General features: G+C 35.1%; 1 protein-coding gene across 1 annotated transcript; it reads left to right on the top strand.

Moving 5' to 3' along the window:
• Positions 1–1257: 1257 nt before the first annotated feature.
• On the top strand, positions 1258–6197 carry LOC121997842 (serine/threonine protein phosphatase 2A 57 kDa regulatory subunit B' beta isoform-like). The gene is made up of 2 exons (XM_042552481.1): positions 1258–2710; positions 5644–6197. The coding sequence occupies exons 1-2, from the start codon at positions 1550–1552 to the stop codon at positions 5956–5958; spliced, it is 1476 nt and encodes a 491-aa protein (XP_042408415.1). The 5' UTR covers positions 1258–1549; the 3' UTR covers positions 5959–6197.
• Positions 6198–14820: the final 8623 nt, after the last annotated feature.

The raw sequence follows: 14820 nt of genomic DNA, 5'->3' as shown, positions 1-14820 counted from the left end.
ACTTTAGATATCACTTACTATAATGTTATTTTTTTAAAAGAATTGTTGATTTTGAAAAAAAAAAGATAAAATGGAATCCAAGTGTTTGGATCACTAAGCGCACATAGATGCCTAGTGTCTGTTCTGTAGCAGAACAATCCTCTCTCTACCTATATAACTAAATATCATATAAATAATAAATATAATAATATTTTATTAATTATTACAATTAATTATCTTAAATGATTTTAAAGTAAACTCGTTTAATTTTTAAACAATCTTTTATCAAGTTGAGCTTAAGCTATTTATTTTATTACGAGTCGAGTTCGAGTTTAAGAACTAAAATTTGAATCGAACTTGAGTTGAGCTCGAGCTTAATGATAATGAACCGAGTTTGAGCTCGAGCCTCTTATTGTTTGACTTAGCTCGGTTTGATTACACTCTTAAGGCTCGAATTCAAATTCAGGTTGATCCGAATTTACAGTTTAGTGAATTTTTTAAGGTTAAATTAAATTTTATTTTAAAATTAATTTTTTTTTATGTATATCAATATCAGTAAAGAATTATAAAAAATATATATATAAAAAGATTTTTTTATCGTATTATTTTAGTTGGTTGGGTTTTCTGAATTGAGATTTAAAATCTTCAAATGTGTTTAGATTTAGATCATTTAGATTATTTTTTTTTTTATAAAATCTTAATTTCAATCCGATCTGAATCTACTCATTCTATTGGAATTGACATCCAATTAATAATAACAAAATATTAACATGTTTTATCTTTGACAAATCTTACAGGGTGTAATTAAGTATTGTGAATAAAAAATTATCATTTAGAAACTCTATAATAGTAAAATTTGTTTTATTTTTTAAGTCTAAATTATCAAAAAAAAAAATTAAAAAAAAACTAACTCATAACACTGTTTTTATCTCCAACAATTCAATAATTACGTTGATACTTTTGCTTCACTAATTACATTGATATTATTTTATAGAGCCCCACCAAGGGGCCCGCATGAAGCCAACCCCAACAACAACAACCAGTGGAGACCTTCATCATTCACGTGCAACCCATGTGACAACTATTCATATCTCTTTTGTAAGTATTTCGTCATAATTCCCGATTCGAACGTGTTGAAATTCTAAAATCCTTGACGTGCATTGCATTTTGCCATTTAAGCTGAAATTAAATATGTAATTATCGCCAATTCATGAATAAATAAATAAATATCCAAATCGTCTTCCCTCCCTAACCCCACAATTTCTTCCCCTTTTATCTTTCCAAAAAAACAAAAGAAACGAAGGAAAAAAAAAAAAGAAGAGCAAAACAAAAGGAATCATTTGATCAATCCTCCTCCTCCTCCTCCTCCTCCTCCTACTTCTTCTTCTTTTCTTGCCATGAATGAATCGCGCGTATCTCCAATTCATTCTTCTCCGCTCTCAATTCCTTGATGGAGATCAGAGTTCTTCCCCCTTTGCGTTCTGCGTTCATTAGCTAGGGTTTGTAGCTTACTCCCTCGATCGGGGAGCGAGATCGATCCAGGGAAGGAGCGTGGAAGATTTGACTCAAAATGTTGAACAAATTCATGAAGCGCGGTTCCCGCAAGGGCGCTAAGCTGGACGCAGCAGAGCCTGGCGGCAATGTCACCGTCAACCATGCCTCCCGCTCCGCTATGCCCTCCGTCTCCCCCTCCACCGGCGCTCCTGTCGCCGCCGGCGGCGGCGGCAGTCTGAATCAACTACCAACCTCCACTGCTGGCAGCGCCGCCACGCAGATCGAGTCCCTCCCTCTCTTTCGCGACGTGTCGGTGCCCGAGCAGCAGGCGCTGTTCCTCCGCAAGCTCCAGATCTGCGCCGCGGCGTTTGACTTCTCCGAGACGCTCGGGTTGGCCCGTGAGAGGGAGGTGAAGCGGCAGACCTTGTCGGAGCTCGTCGACTTCGTGCAGTCTGGCTCCGGCAGGCTCGCTGAATCCGTGCAGGAGGAGCTCGTCCGCACCGTCGCCGCCAACATCTTCCGCTGCCTCCCGCCGCGTTCTTACGAGAACACCGGCTCCGAGGTCACCGACCCCGAGGAGGACGATCCTTTCCTAGACCCTGCTTGGTCACACCTTCAGCTCGTCTATGAACTCCTCCTGCGCTACATCGTATCGTCGGACACCGACACTAAGGTTGCCAAGCGCTACATCGACCACTCCTTTGTGCTCCACCTTCTGGACCTCTTCGAATCGGAGGACCCTCGCGAACGTGAATATCTCAAGACCATCCTGCACCGCATCTACGGAAAGTTCATGGTACACCGCCCTTTCATCCGCAAGGCCATCAACAATATCTTCTACAAATTCATTTTTGAGATCGAGAGGCACAGCGGCATTAGTGAGCTGTTGGAGATACTTGGGAGCATAATCAACGGCTTCGCACTGCCTATGAAGGAGGAACATAAGTTGTTCCTTGTCCGTGCGCTCATCCCACTGCATAAGCCGAAGTCGGTTGGGCTGTACCACCAGCAGCTCTCCTACTGTATCGTGCAGTTTGTCGATAAGGATTATAAGCTAGCGGATATAGTCATTAGGGGACTTTTGAAGTATTGGCCTGTTACTAATTGCCAAAAGGAGGTGCTTTTCCTCGGGGAGTTAGAAGAGGTATTGGAGGCAACTCAACCTGCAGAGTTCCAGCGGTGCATGGCTCCCTTATTCAAGCAGATTGCTCGCTGTCTCAGCAGCTCTCATTTTCAGGTTTGAAGTTTGGCTCATCTTCTATTTCTTTGCCCATTTGCTCAATGAGTGGAAATCTTAAATGTTGTTCAAATTATATGTTTTTCCATGACTCTTCAATGGAGCAGTATTATTTCGATAATTTCGATCTTCGTGACTGAAACTATGTAATTTGATTGGTAAGAGTCATTTCAATCTTTCATTTGCCTATAACTATTACCTTGTTATGCAGGCTTTGGAAAATATTTCAATTATGATAGTTTAACCTACAAAGTTGCGTATTGTAGGTTTTAACTTCTAGTTTGCTCATTCGTTTATTTTTCAGCCCATGATGCTGTTTACTGGTGTATCCGCTTCGCAAATTAATTTGATTCATCCTATATTTTCACCGATAGGAATTTTCTTTTTTCTTCCTTTGTTTCGTACATCATCATCTGTGATTTGAAAGTTTCTGTAGAGCAAAACTTCACTAAAAGTATGCGTTTTTTCACGGAAATACTAAACGTGCCTTATCTATTTACTATTTACTCTTAAATATTGCCAAAAAAAATTGTACATGAGGTGGAGTCAGCGATGACAATGGGGGTGGGTCTTTTGCCTTTGTTATGTATATTATCTGTGATTTTTATGTAGAGCAGAACTTCACTACTTGAGGATGCATCTCTTCGCGGAATTAGTAAATATGTTTTTTTATCTATTTACCATTTACTCTTAAATATTATTAAAAAGATCTTGTATATGAGAGGGATTTAGGGATGACAATGGGTGGGTCTAGTGTGATTTTAACTATCCATCCCCGCCCCATGTTATGGGGATGGTACAGGTTATGGGAGGAACTCTTATTCCTTATTCCCTCCCTGCTTGCACTGCCTCTAAACCACCCCTAGATTGAGTTGGTTTACACTATTTGGTCTTAATTAGTTATCCATTTTATTAGTTCAACTTTTTGATGAATCATACATTCATTGTTGTGACTTGAGTCTTGACTTGTATGACAGGTTTATCCAAATTCTCTTAGATTGTGTTACAATGTTAGCTTAAATGCTTGTTTATTTTGACATCCAAGTTTCCTATTTTGTTAATAGAATTTGCAAATGTTATGAAATGTTTTTTTTTTTCAATTCAATCTCATATTGTTAGATCTTGACTTTCATCCCTTCCCTACAAGTAGACAAGGTAATCATACTTCCTAAATCCCTATCCTGTCCCCTTGCCCTCCTTCCCTTATCCCAAATAAACAGGGCCCTAGGATTGACTCTACTCATCTCCAATGGTTGTACTAGTGGGTCGTTCAAAATAGTCAACATTGTTTGTTTATTTCTCTATGCAATTTCATTTCTCACCCATCTTGTCTCTAAGCTTAGTTTATTTTTGAGGAAGCAATTGATTGTCAGGTCTAACCTGACTAAAAGAACAAGAGAAAAGCTGAAATAGGAAATCAAGCAGAAGAGAAAATAAGAGGAAAACATTAAAAATAATTATGTCCACATCTACAATAATTAAAATTTATGTTAATTACATATTATTTCCTTTCTCCAAATTGTACAGATTTGAACTGTTATTCTATGGTCCTACAAAGTCAAGATTAATTTTGATCTTTGATGAATATTTTTTGGAACTAAACTGAGATTGAGTGTGAATGATCCAATATGATTGGCTGGGTAAAGCAAAGGATGGTCCGGTGCATGAAACTCCCGTCATGCGGGATCCCGGGGAAGGATCCATTGTAAGTAACTTTACCCTGCTTTTTGTAAGAGGTTGTTTCCAGGATTCGAACCCGTGACTTTTTGATCACATGACAACAACTTTACCGTTGTGCCAAAGCTCCCCTTCTAGGATTGGCTGGGTAAAGCATGATCAGAAAATCAAAAATATGTTCTAAGATTTAAAGACAAAAAAGATCGGTTCCTGGTGTACTTGATTAATTCATACGTAGGCTAGACCACCATCTTTTATCTCTGATTCTTGTTTATTTAGGTTTTATAGGCAAAGGATGGGAGGGAGTTAATCATACCAAAGATTAACTTTTTCTTTCCTCATCTGTCTATCCCTATTCGTAGTTTGTAATTGTTGAATCAATTAGGTAAATCCAAAACTCACTATCTTCTTTTTCATCAGTCTCTTACCTAGGCATTGTCTCATAGGTGGCGTCTGATTAAATTGATTAAGCACTGTAAGAAGAGCTGTGTTCTTCTACCTGCTTTTCTAAACTTATCTGCATGTTCTTTCTTTGCTTTTGATCTCATTCAGAAGATTCTATATTATACTGATTATGTTAGGCTTCATAACTCCCAAAATTTTCAATATCTTTAGAGACTCCTTATATCCCGGATTCAGGCTTAAAAAACATAATGCTGTCTTTGAAATATATATTCAAAGGTTGTTCATGATTTCAACATCCAACTGTCACAATCGCTAATACAGTCATGACTCATGAACAGTCTATGAACCCTCAAGTTTAGGTCTATGATTCTGAAACAAAGCTGAAGACATAAAGACATGATTTTCAACTAGTGTTGAATACAGTCATGTGACTCATGAACAATCTATGAACCCTCAAGTTTAGGTCTACGACTCTGAAACAAAGCTGAAGACTTAAAGACATGATTTTCATGTAGTGTCGAACAATTTCAATTTCTTAACGCCAACTTGGCGTTTTGTGTGATTATTTTTTCTGATACTCATTTTATCTTGTTATGTGGATGGATAAGATCAATCTAGCCCATCCTAAATAAATGTGGCTAATACAGCGGCGTCTTGATGATGCAGGTGATTTGTTTTCATTTAAGATTTTCGACCTCATTATGAGTTGACAAATTTTAGCAACCCTTTTACATTTCTCTTATATTTGGTTGCCATAATTTACAGAAATATTAAATGATTATTTGTTTTAGAATTTTTTTTGTTCTTTTTTTTTCCCTTGTGCAAAACAGTGATGATAAAATCAATTACAGGTTGCAGAAAGGGCTTTATTTTTCTGGAACAATGATCATATAGTGAGCTTAATCGCCCAAAACCGGAGGGAAATACTTCCCATCATATACAAAGCACTAGAGATGAACATGGAGGGCCACTGGAACCAAGCGATTAACGGCCTTACGGCTAATGTCCGCAAGATGTTCCTCGACATGGACAGTGATCTGTTCGAGGCATGTCAACGCCAGTATGTAGAAAAGCAAGTAAAGGCCAAATCCCTGGAAGAGCAAAGAGACTTGTTGTGGAGAAGACTGGAGGCTGCTGCAGGAGAAGACATGGTTATAGTCAATTAGGTCAAGTTTTTTTTTTTTTGGTTTGCTCATTTTTCTAAATTATCTTTCATCGATATGCCTCTGATCAGAATGGTTCTAAAGATATTCTTTTCCTTTTTTTTTTCTTTCCATTTTGGGCATTTAGAAGAAGGATGCAGCAGTTTATTCCATGCATCATCTTTCTTTTTGTTAGTTTACTGTGATCATGACCGCTGTAAGACCAATTGAACCATAATATATATTTATTTTCGTGATTTTTACTGATCACTGGTCAGTAATTTTGATTAGTATTGTTAAAATTGTTGGTTGTCAAATTTGGTAGATGATTTTTTTTAATTAAAAATATTTATTTATAGTTTTATAGATATGATTATTTTTTTTTCAGTAAATATAAATATCATTGAGATATTAAATGTTTTGCAGAGCAAGAGGTTTTTTTTTTTTTTGCAACTATGTGTAGATTAAATTTTAATCAAAACTTATATCATTTCGGGATTGGTCGGGCAAATTTGTCGAAATGAATTAATGTGTTTTACCATACTAATTCTTTGATGGCCAATAGTAAGCTTCTCTATTATCCAATTCATCACTTTCAAAATCGGATAGTAGCAATTAAATACTTGAATTATTTAAAAAAATATTTATTGTCATGCTAAAAATTTATATACTATTATTATGCAAATTTTTAAAATTTTGAAGGGAAAAACCTCTATTTTTAAAAATATCATTTCAGCATTTAAAATCATCAAATATATATATATATATATATAAAATAAATTTAAGTATTTACGGAGTATTCTAATGTATTTAGAGGATATATTCATGCATTAGGAATTTATATATGAAAATATTAATTTTAAAAAATTTAAAATCTAAAAAAATAATAGATATCGTCTGTTATTTTTTATTATTATTATTATTTTAAATTTTGAATTAAAAAATAATTAAAATATTTTTTAAAGATTTTATTTTTAGGGTTCATGTTTCCAATTGGGTTATAATTTTCAAGTTATTTTTTTTTAAGATTTTATCTCTAGAGTTCAGGTCTCCCAATTAGATTATAATGCTTAGTAAAAAAAATTAAAAATGAAATAAATTTAAGTATTTATGGAGTATTATAATATATTTAGGGGATATATTTATGTATTAGATATTTATATAAATAAATATTGATTTTTTTAATTCAAAATCTATAAAAAATAAAAAAAAAGTTGATATGCTGCACAAGCACAGTCGCGCACTGTACGACATGGAGCATATCACGATATATATATATATATATATATATAATTTTCTTTTTTGCTTAATACTATAGACGAACTCCTAAATTTTAAAGGTAAAATCTGATTGAGATAACCAAGAGTTAAAAAAAAACAAAAAAAAAATCAATTATACTATGTGGGCACAGAGTGTGTGACATAAGATGAGAAACATATCAAAACTATATATGTACAGTTCGTTACGGAAGGGTATGCGCCTGAGTGATCGAGGCACCTGAAATTATTGCAAGCGACTAGATTTCTTTCTTTTTTTTAAATTAACATTTCCTTAAATCTTAAACTCTAAATATATATACTATATTAAGTGAGCATTTATTTTTTTTTTTTTAAATTTTTTATAACTTGAACACTATAGCGCAACTCCTAAACCCTAAAGATAAAATTTAATTACCGTAATCTTATGATTTCTAAGGACAAATAAAGAAATCTAAAGAGATAAATAATAGACGTAATCAAAATATAGTTATGTTGTAAACATGACAACATATAAGAAAGCATAATAGATTAAAAAAAAAATTGATTAAAGATCCATGTCCTTGTCTTTAGGGCTTGATCCTTGTGGAAGAAGAAGTAGCAAAAAGGAAGGTCTTCCAAGGAGCTTAGGGGATGACGACACCAAAAAACTCTAGGTCAATAGGAAATCAAAAGCTTTGTCAAGGTTATCCTAAACCCTTAAGGACCTCCCTTTTATATAGAAATCCATCCATTATTAGCCAATAGATAATAACAAATTGGGCTAAAGAGTTCTATGCAATGAACTTACATCCAATAACTCGAAATCCAATAACATTAAGTGTCACTTAACAGGTTTCTGTATCCTAAGTCTCTTAAATAACATGTGAGCCCACCTTAAGGGATATTAAATTTAGCAATCTCTCACTTGGGCTATATGTGATTATTGACAACGCGCGAATATAACTTTATTTGATATCATACTTTATGGATACAAGATATCTCTGTAAATAACTTGGTCCATTGACTTTATTAGTATAGGACTAAAGTGGTCATAGCTATTATATATGATTGTAACAAGCCCCAACAATAATCACAATACCAATGTCATTAATGACATAGATCAAGATATGGATGTGTAGAGTGGAAATTACATGAAATATGATTAATACATGCCGATTTTCAATTGGTCTTAAGTGACCCAAAAGGGTATAAGCATATTTGTATATACTATTGGTCCCTGGTCAATCGGTAAGAGGAGGTGAATTGCCCTGAAAATTAAAATCAACCCTTTCTCGATTTTTCAAACTTAGGCAAACACTTGTTTAATAAGAAACTAATTAACAAGAAAAGAAAGAAGAGACATCTTTTTTACTTGGTTTACAATCAGGAGATTGTTAGTTCAAGAAGTTGGAAGCTCACTATCAAATCTCATTCTAGTAGAGAAGCTTTTTATAGCAGTTTAAGCACTAGATTACAAAATCGAACAGAAAGAAGATCGTTTTCAAGTGGTATGCTGAACTACTAAGACCATGACTCTATTTACAGCGTGCTAGTCGGATCTGACTGTTCGCTGACATGACAGCTCCGGGTGTCTAGGCGTGGATAAAACTTTATCCATGACGCAATGATGCACAACAAATAAAACTTAAGTGGTCTGGGCGCCCGGACCATGTTGACCAGTCGCCAAACAGGGCGCGTCAAGGAGGTGCCTTGAGCTATGCCTAGGGGGTCCGGGCGCCCAGACCAATCTAGGCGCCCTAACTGTCTAGTACCTGGATTTAGTCCAGCGCTTGGACAATCAACATCCAGTTGATTATCTGGTTCTTCATTTTGGATCCGTTCGCTTGAGTGATTTTGGCTATCCGGAGTAGGGCTTATCCAAACTCATTTTCCGGCCTTCTCCTCAAGTAAGCTTTCCCTCTAACTTCTCGTACCTCAGAAAACGTTGTGCGCTTTCTTCTCATCTGCCAACGTACTCTTCTACAACATCTCATTCCTTGGATGCACCGAACCCGTTGAATTTATCCCTTACTATCCTTTTCGCTAGTTGTATCTTTCGTTCTACTTTCTGTGCTCTTAAGTTTCTGCACACTTAGACACAAGACATTAAACAAACCCAAGACCTAGCTTAACTTAATTGATCACACCAAAACTAGCACTGGGTACCTACAATCTCCCTATTTTCGATGTGGACCAACCTATGTTAGGGTAAAATAAAATATTAAAGTAAATAAATATGCAAATTAAAGTATTAAAAAAAATAACATGGAAATAATTTCAATTAATAGACATGTTATGCAATTTATAAATATGCAAAAATGCATCTCCCCTAAACTTAACCTCTCTAAAGTTAACTTCTAATTCTCCCCGTTGATCACATTAAAGATAGAGGTATGCTCTAAAAATAAATTGGAATTAAATACTAAGGGATACACAAACTGAATTTTGTGATTAACACTTAGAAAATTTTGAAAATTGAATTTTATGATTAAAAAGTAATTTAACCAAAATAATTTTAAAAATTATTTTTATTTGCTAAAACTTTTGAAAATTTTTATAATAGTTAAACAGTTATATCTAAAGTAGTGATAAATTTTTCACAAATAATGGAGGATAATTTAAGGAATAATAAATTATTTGCTATAATTTCTTTAAAAAAATACTTAAAAATAGTTTCTAAGCTCTAAAAATATTGAAAACTTTTCTAAGAATGTACTATAGCAAGTAATTTTATAAAACAATAATAAAATTTTTAAAATTGAATGTTCGAGAATTTTTAATATTAAAAATTAGTTTTTTTATAAAAAAATTTATAGAAAATTCAATAATGATAAAAAAATTTTAAATTTTTTTCCTTTGATAGATAACATCATAAGTGTTTATAGAAAAATAAAATTTATAAAAAATAACTCCGCAAAATATTTTAAATAAAAAAAAAATATAATTTTTGTTAACAAATTCATAGGAAATAATTCAACGGTCAACAAATTTTAAAATTTTTTCTACAGATTAGAAATGAAATCCTCTTTCTTATAAAAATTAATATCTAATTAATTTCGAAAAGAAATTATACAAAACAATTTATTTAAAAATATTAGATAATTTAAAAATATTAGATAATTTAAAAATATCAAATTAAATTAGAAATATGCATAAAGAATTTAATCTAAACATGATTTTGGAACTAAATATAGGTTCCTTTCTACCGGATTAATCAGGTACTTTCTAGAAATATACTTTTTTGTTACTCTTCTAATTTGACCTTTGTGAAATCTATAATACCGGTTTAGTTCTTGATGATTTCTAACATTTGAAGTAGTAAAATTTGAACATACAGAATTTTTTAAGTTTTCTATTTGCTCTTTCAATTTAACATTTTTAATTTTTAATTTATCAAAGTTTTCTATTAAACATGATTTTGCTAAGATTACTTTTATTTCTAAATTCTCTTTTTTCAATTTTTTATTTTTATTTTTCAATTTACATATTAACTTAGACATAGATGTTATACCCAAATATAGTTGATCAGGAGGTAACATACATATCTAACTTACAATGTTGGATCTGAAGCTAAATTCTCCCCCTACATCTATGTTATATATCTTTTGAGTTGTTTTGTTCTTCGTGACTAGTCATCAGCGTTAATTTAGCATATGCTTCCAATTTTGACTCGGATGATGAACTTTCTTCCCAAGTGGCTTTGAGATTTTTATGCTTGTTTTGCTTTTGCCCCTTTTCTTTCTCCTTCTTGAGATCTAGACAGTCTTCCTTTATATATCCTTCTTTTTGACAATGATAGTATTGAACCTTTCTCTTGTTTTTTGGATTTTTTATAGTATGTATTTATTTAAACTTGTTAGATTATTTTTTTTAAAAAATTTCTTACCATATAAGTTTCTTGGTCTGCATTAATATCTGAATCTGACTTAAGTTCGCCTTTCTTGGTGGCTCTTAGTGCTAGGTTCTAGCTTGACTCTTTACTTATCCCTGTACATCTAAATTCATATAATTCTCAAGTTGAAAATAGTTCTTCTAAGGTACTTACCTCCAAATCCTTCGAGATATAGTAGACGTCTATAATCGAAGTCCATTTTGGGGTTCTGGGAAAGACGTTGAGCGTGTAGCGTATCGAATCCCGGTTGATGACCTTTTTGTCAAGGTTGACCAGTCCAGTGATCAACTCCCCGATCTTTGCGTAGAGTTAGGCTACCTTTAGGCTACATTCTTACTTTTTTCCAGACGGACGTTTGATAGTTGATTTTGAAGGAGATCTCGTCATGCAAGCTTCACCTCGGATGTGCCTTCATGGAGCTCTAGGAATTTTTCCTAGAGTTCTTTTGATGATGAGTAGCTTCCGATGCGGTTGACTTCTTGAGACGGCAATACACTCAACAAATGGTATTTTGCCATGTTATTTGCTACGAAATCACTTTGTTCCTTCTTTGTCCATCGACTTTCTTCTTTCTCTTCTCCTTGATAATCCTTAGGAACTACAAAACTATATTTTATGATTAATAGAATTTCAAAATCAGTTTGTAGGAATACCTCCATTCGGCATTTCCAGTGCACGAACTCCCCCTCGAACTTTAGCGGGTAGAAGCTTGGTCTGACCACTGATTTCTTTGCTTCGGTTGGCGGTTAGTCCTTCAGAAGTGTCATTGCTCTGATATCACTTGTTGGTCTCCGGTTGGCCGGTAAGAGGGGGGTGAATTGCCTTGAAAATGAAAATTAATCCTTTATTGACTTTTCAAACTAAGTTAGGCAAACACTTGTTTAATAAGAAACTAATTAACAAGTAAGAAAGAAGAGACAGATCTTTTTATTTGGTTTGCAATCAGGAGATTGGTAGTCCAAGATGTTGAAAACTCACTATCAAATCTCCTTCTAATTGAGAACTCTCTTAGAGCAGTTTAAGCATCAGATTACAAAATCGAACAGAAAGAAGATCGTTTTCAAGTATTGTATTGAACTACTGAGACCAAGACTCTATTTATATCCTGCTAGTCGGATCTGACGATTTGCTGATGTGGCAGCTCTGAATGCCTAGAATGGGTCCGGGCGCTTGGGCATGGATAAAACTTTATCCACGAGGTAACAGTTGTTAGGACCCTCGACGACCGGTTAGAGGGGGGATGAATAGCCCTTGCACAAATCAAGACAAAAATCCTTTCTTGACTTATAGCTTACATAAAATGAACACTTGTATAAAAGAATAATAAAGAAATTGAAAAGAAAGAGGCATAACGAATTACTTGATTACAACCGGGGAGGTTGTTAATCCAAAGCAAAAAAGTGCACTAAAAAATCTCCTTCAGGAGGAGAAGTCTCTTACAACAACGAACACACAGAAAAGAAGCTAAACAAAAAACTAAGAGCGCACAAGTGTTATTTCGTTGTATTTCTCGTTTTTGTTTAGCTTTGGGAGCAATGTTGCTTATATAGCCTTGCTCGGGCGCCTGGAAGGGTTCCAGGCGCATGGAGGGGGATAAAAATTTATCCTCTTCATAACAGATCACGGTCAAATACAATCCGGATAAGATCTGATTCCGGGCGCTCGGAAGGTTCTGAGCGCCCGGAAGGGTTCCAATCGCCTAGAGGGGGATAAACATTTATCCTCTTCATAACAGATCACGGTCAAATACAATCCAGATAAGATCTGATTCCGGGCACCCGGAAGGTTCCAAGCGCCTAGAGTCCGGGCGCTCAGACCAGGAAAGTCAACCAATTTGACTTTTTCCAGCCCGGGCCTTCCGTTCTAGTTTCACTCGCCTCGGTTCGGGTCTTCCATTCCAGTTCCTCTTGCTTGGGTGATCTCGACCATTCGGAATAGGGCTTACCCAAACCTAACTTTCGGCCTTTTCGAGTAAGCTTCCGCTCCTGGTTTCTCATCCCTCGGAAACGTCGCGGGTCTCCTTCTTGTCCGTCTGTGTACTCTTCCGCAATACTTCGTCCCTCAGACGCACCAAGCTCGTCAGCTCACTCCCATGCTGTCCTTCTCGCTAGTTATGTCTTTTGCTCGATATCCTGTGCTCTTAAGTTCCTGCACACTTAGACACAGGATTTAATACAACAGGACCTAACCTAGTTTGATCACATCAAAACAATCTTGGGGTTCCAACAACAGTGCACAACAGATAAAACCTAAGTGGTATGGGTGCTTGGAGTAGCTCTGAGCGTCTGGACCGTGTTGACCAGTCGCTAAACAGGGCGCATCGAGGAGGCGCCCTGGGCTGTGCCTAGGGGGTCCAGGCACCTGGACTTAGACCAAGCGCCCAGATAATCAACATCTCATTGACTGTTTGGTTCTCCTCCATTCTAACTCTATTCTCTTGGGTGATTTCGGTCATTCCGAATAAGGCTCACCCAAACTCATTTTCTAGCCTTCTCCTGAGCAAGTTTTCGCTCTGACTTCTTATACCTCGAAAAATATTGCACGCTTCCTTCTCGTCCACTAGCGTACTCTTCCACAACACCCCATCCCTCGAACGCACCGACCCATAGACTCTCTCCCACGTCGTCCTTCTCGCTAGTTGAGTCTTTCACTAGACTTCCTGTGCTCCTAAATTCCTACACACTTAGACACAAGATATCAAATAAACATAGGATCTAATTTAACTTGATTGATCACACCAAAACTACCATGAGGTACCTACAAATATCGTATGCTAAACTACAATAATAAATCATGATCTAAACCTTATGATTCCTAAATAGAATCTATATCATATTTACAAACAACACATATTAAACAACAGTAATAAATCATGATATTATATTTCAGAGTGTGCAATAAACAAATCAAATCCCATGAATGTTTTGAACTTTAAGTACGTACAATAATCAAAATAAAATATTTATCTTTATTATCAAATATAGACTCCCACTAGATGAGTTCTTCTTCCATAAGAAGGACTCCCATATCCATAACATACGCATGAAACACTTTATAAACTAAGCCTTTGGTGAGTGGATTGACCAATATAGAATCTGTACTGATGTGTTCTATCATGATCTAACAACTTTGAACTCTTTCTTTAACCACTAGAAACTTGATGTCGATGTGCTTGGACTTCGATGAATTGCGGTTGTTCTTTGCATAAAGTTCTGCGGTTTTATTATCACAGTAGATCCTCAATGGCTTCTTAATACCATCAATGATCTACAATGCTATAATGAATTTTTATAGCTAAATCCCATGATTAGATGTTTCATAGTATGCTACCAACTCTACCTCCATAGTAGAAATGACTACTACCAAAATATAGTCGCTCCAGTAAGCATGAAAATATAGTCTAAAGTAGACCTCCTGCTGTCCAAGCATCCAATAAAATCGGAGTCTAAGTATCCAATCACCTTCAGGTGATTTGATCTTCAATACGTGAGCATATGTCATTTAGTTCTTTGTAAATACTGCATCATTCTCTTAATTGCTTTCTAGTACCATAGTCCTGGGTTGCTAACATATCTGTCTAATATCCCTACTATAAATGCTATATTAGGTTGAGTACAAAGTTATGAATATATGAAACTTCCCACTATTAATGCATATTATTGCTGCGGTTAGCACTAACGGTCTAACTCAAGTTTTGATAAATGATAAAGTAGGTTAAGTTAGTTGTGTTAGCACTGAGTATGCAGGAGAAATCCA

This window comes from Zingiber officinale, chromosome 6A (assembly GCF_018446385.1).
Source record: "Zingiber officinale cultivar Zhangliang chromosome 6A, Zo_v1.1, whole genome shotgun sequence".
NCBI classification, from domain to species: Eukaryota; Viridiplantae; Streptophyta; class Magnoliopsida; order Zingiberales; family Zingiberaceae; genus Zingiber; species Zingiber officinale.
The sequence above is the reverse complement of the archived record's forward strand: the minus strand, read 5'-3'. Positions and strand labels throughout refer to the sequence as shown.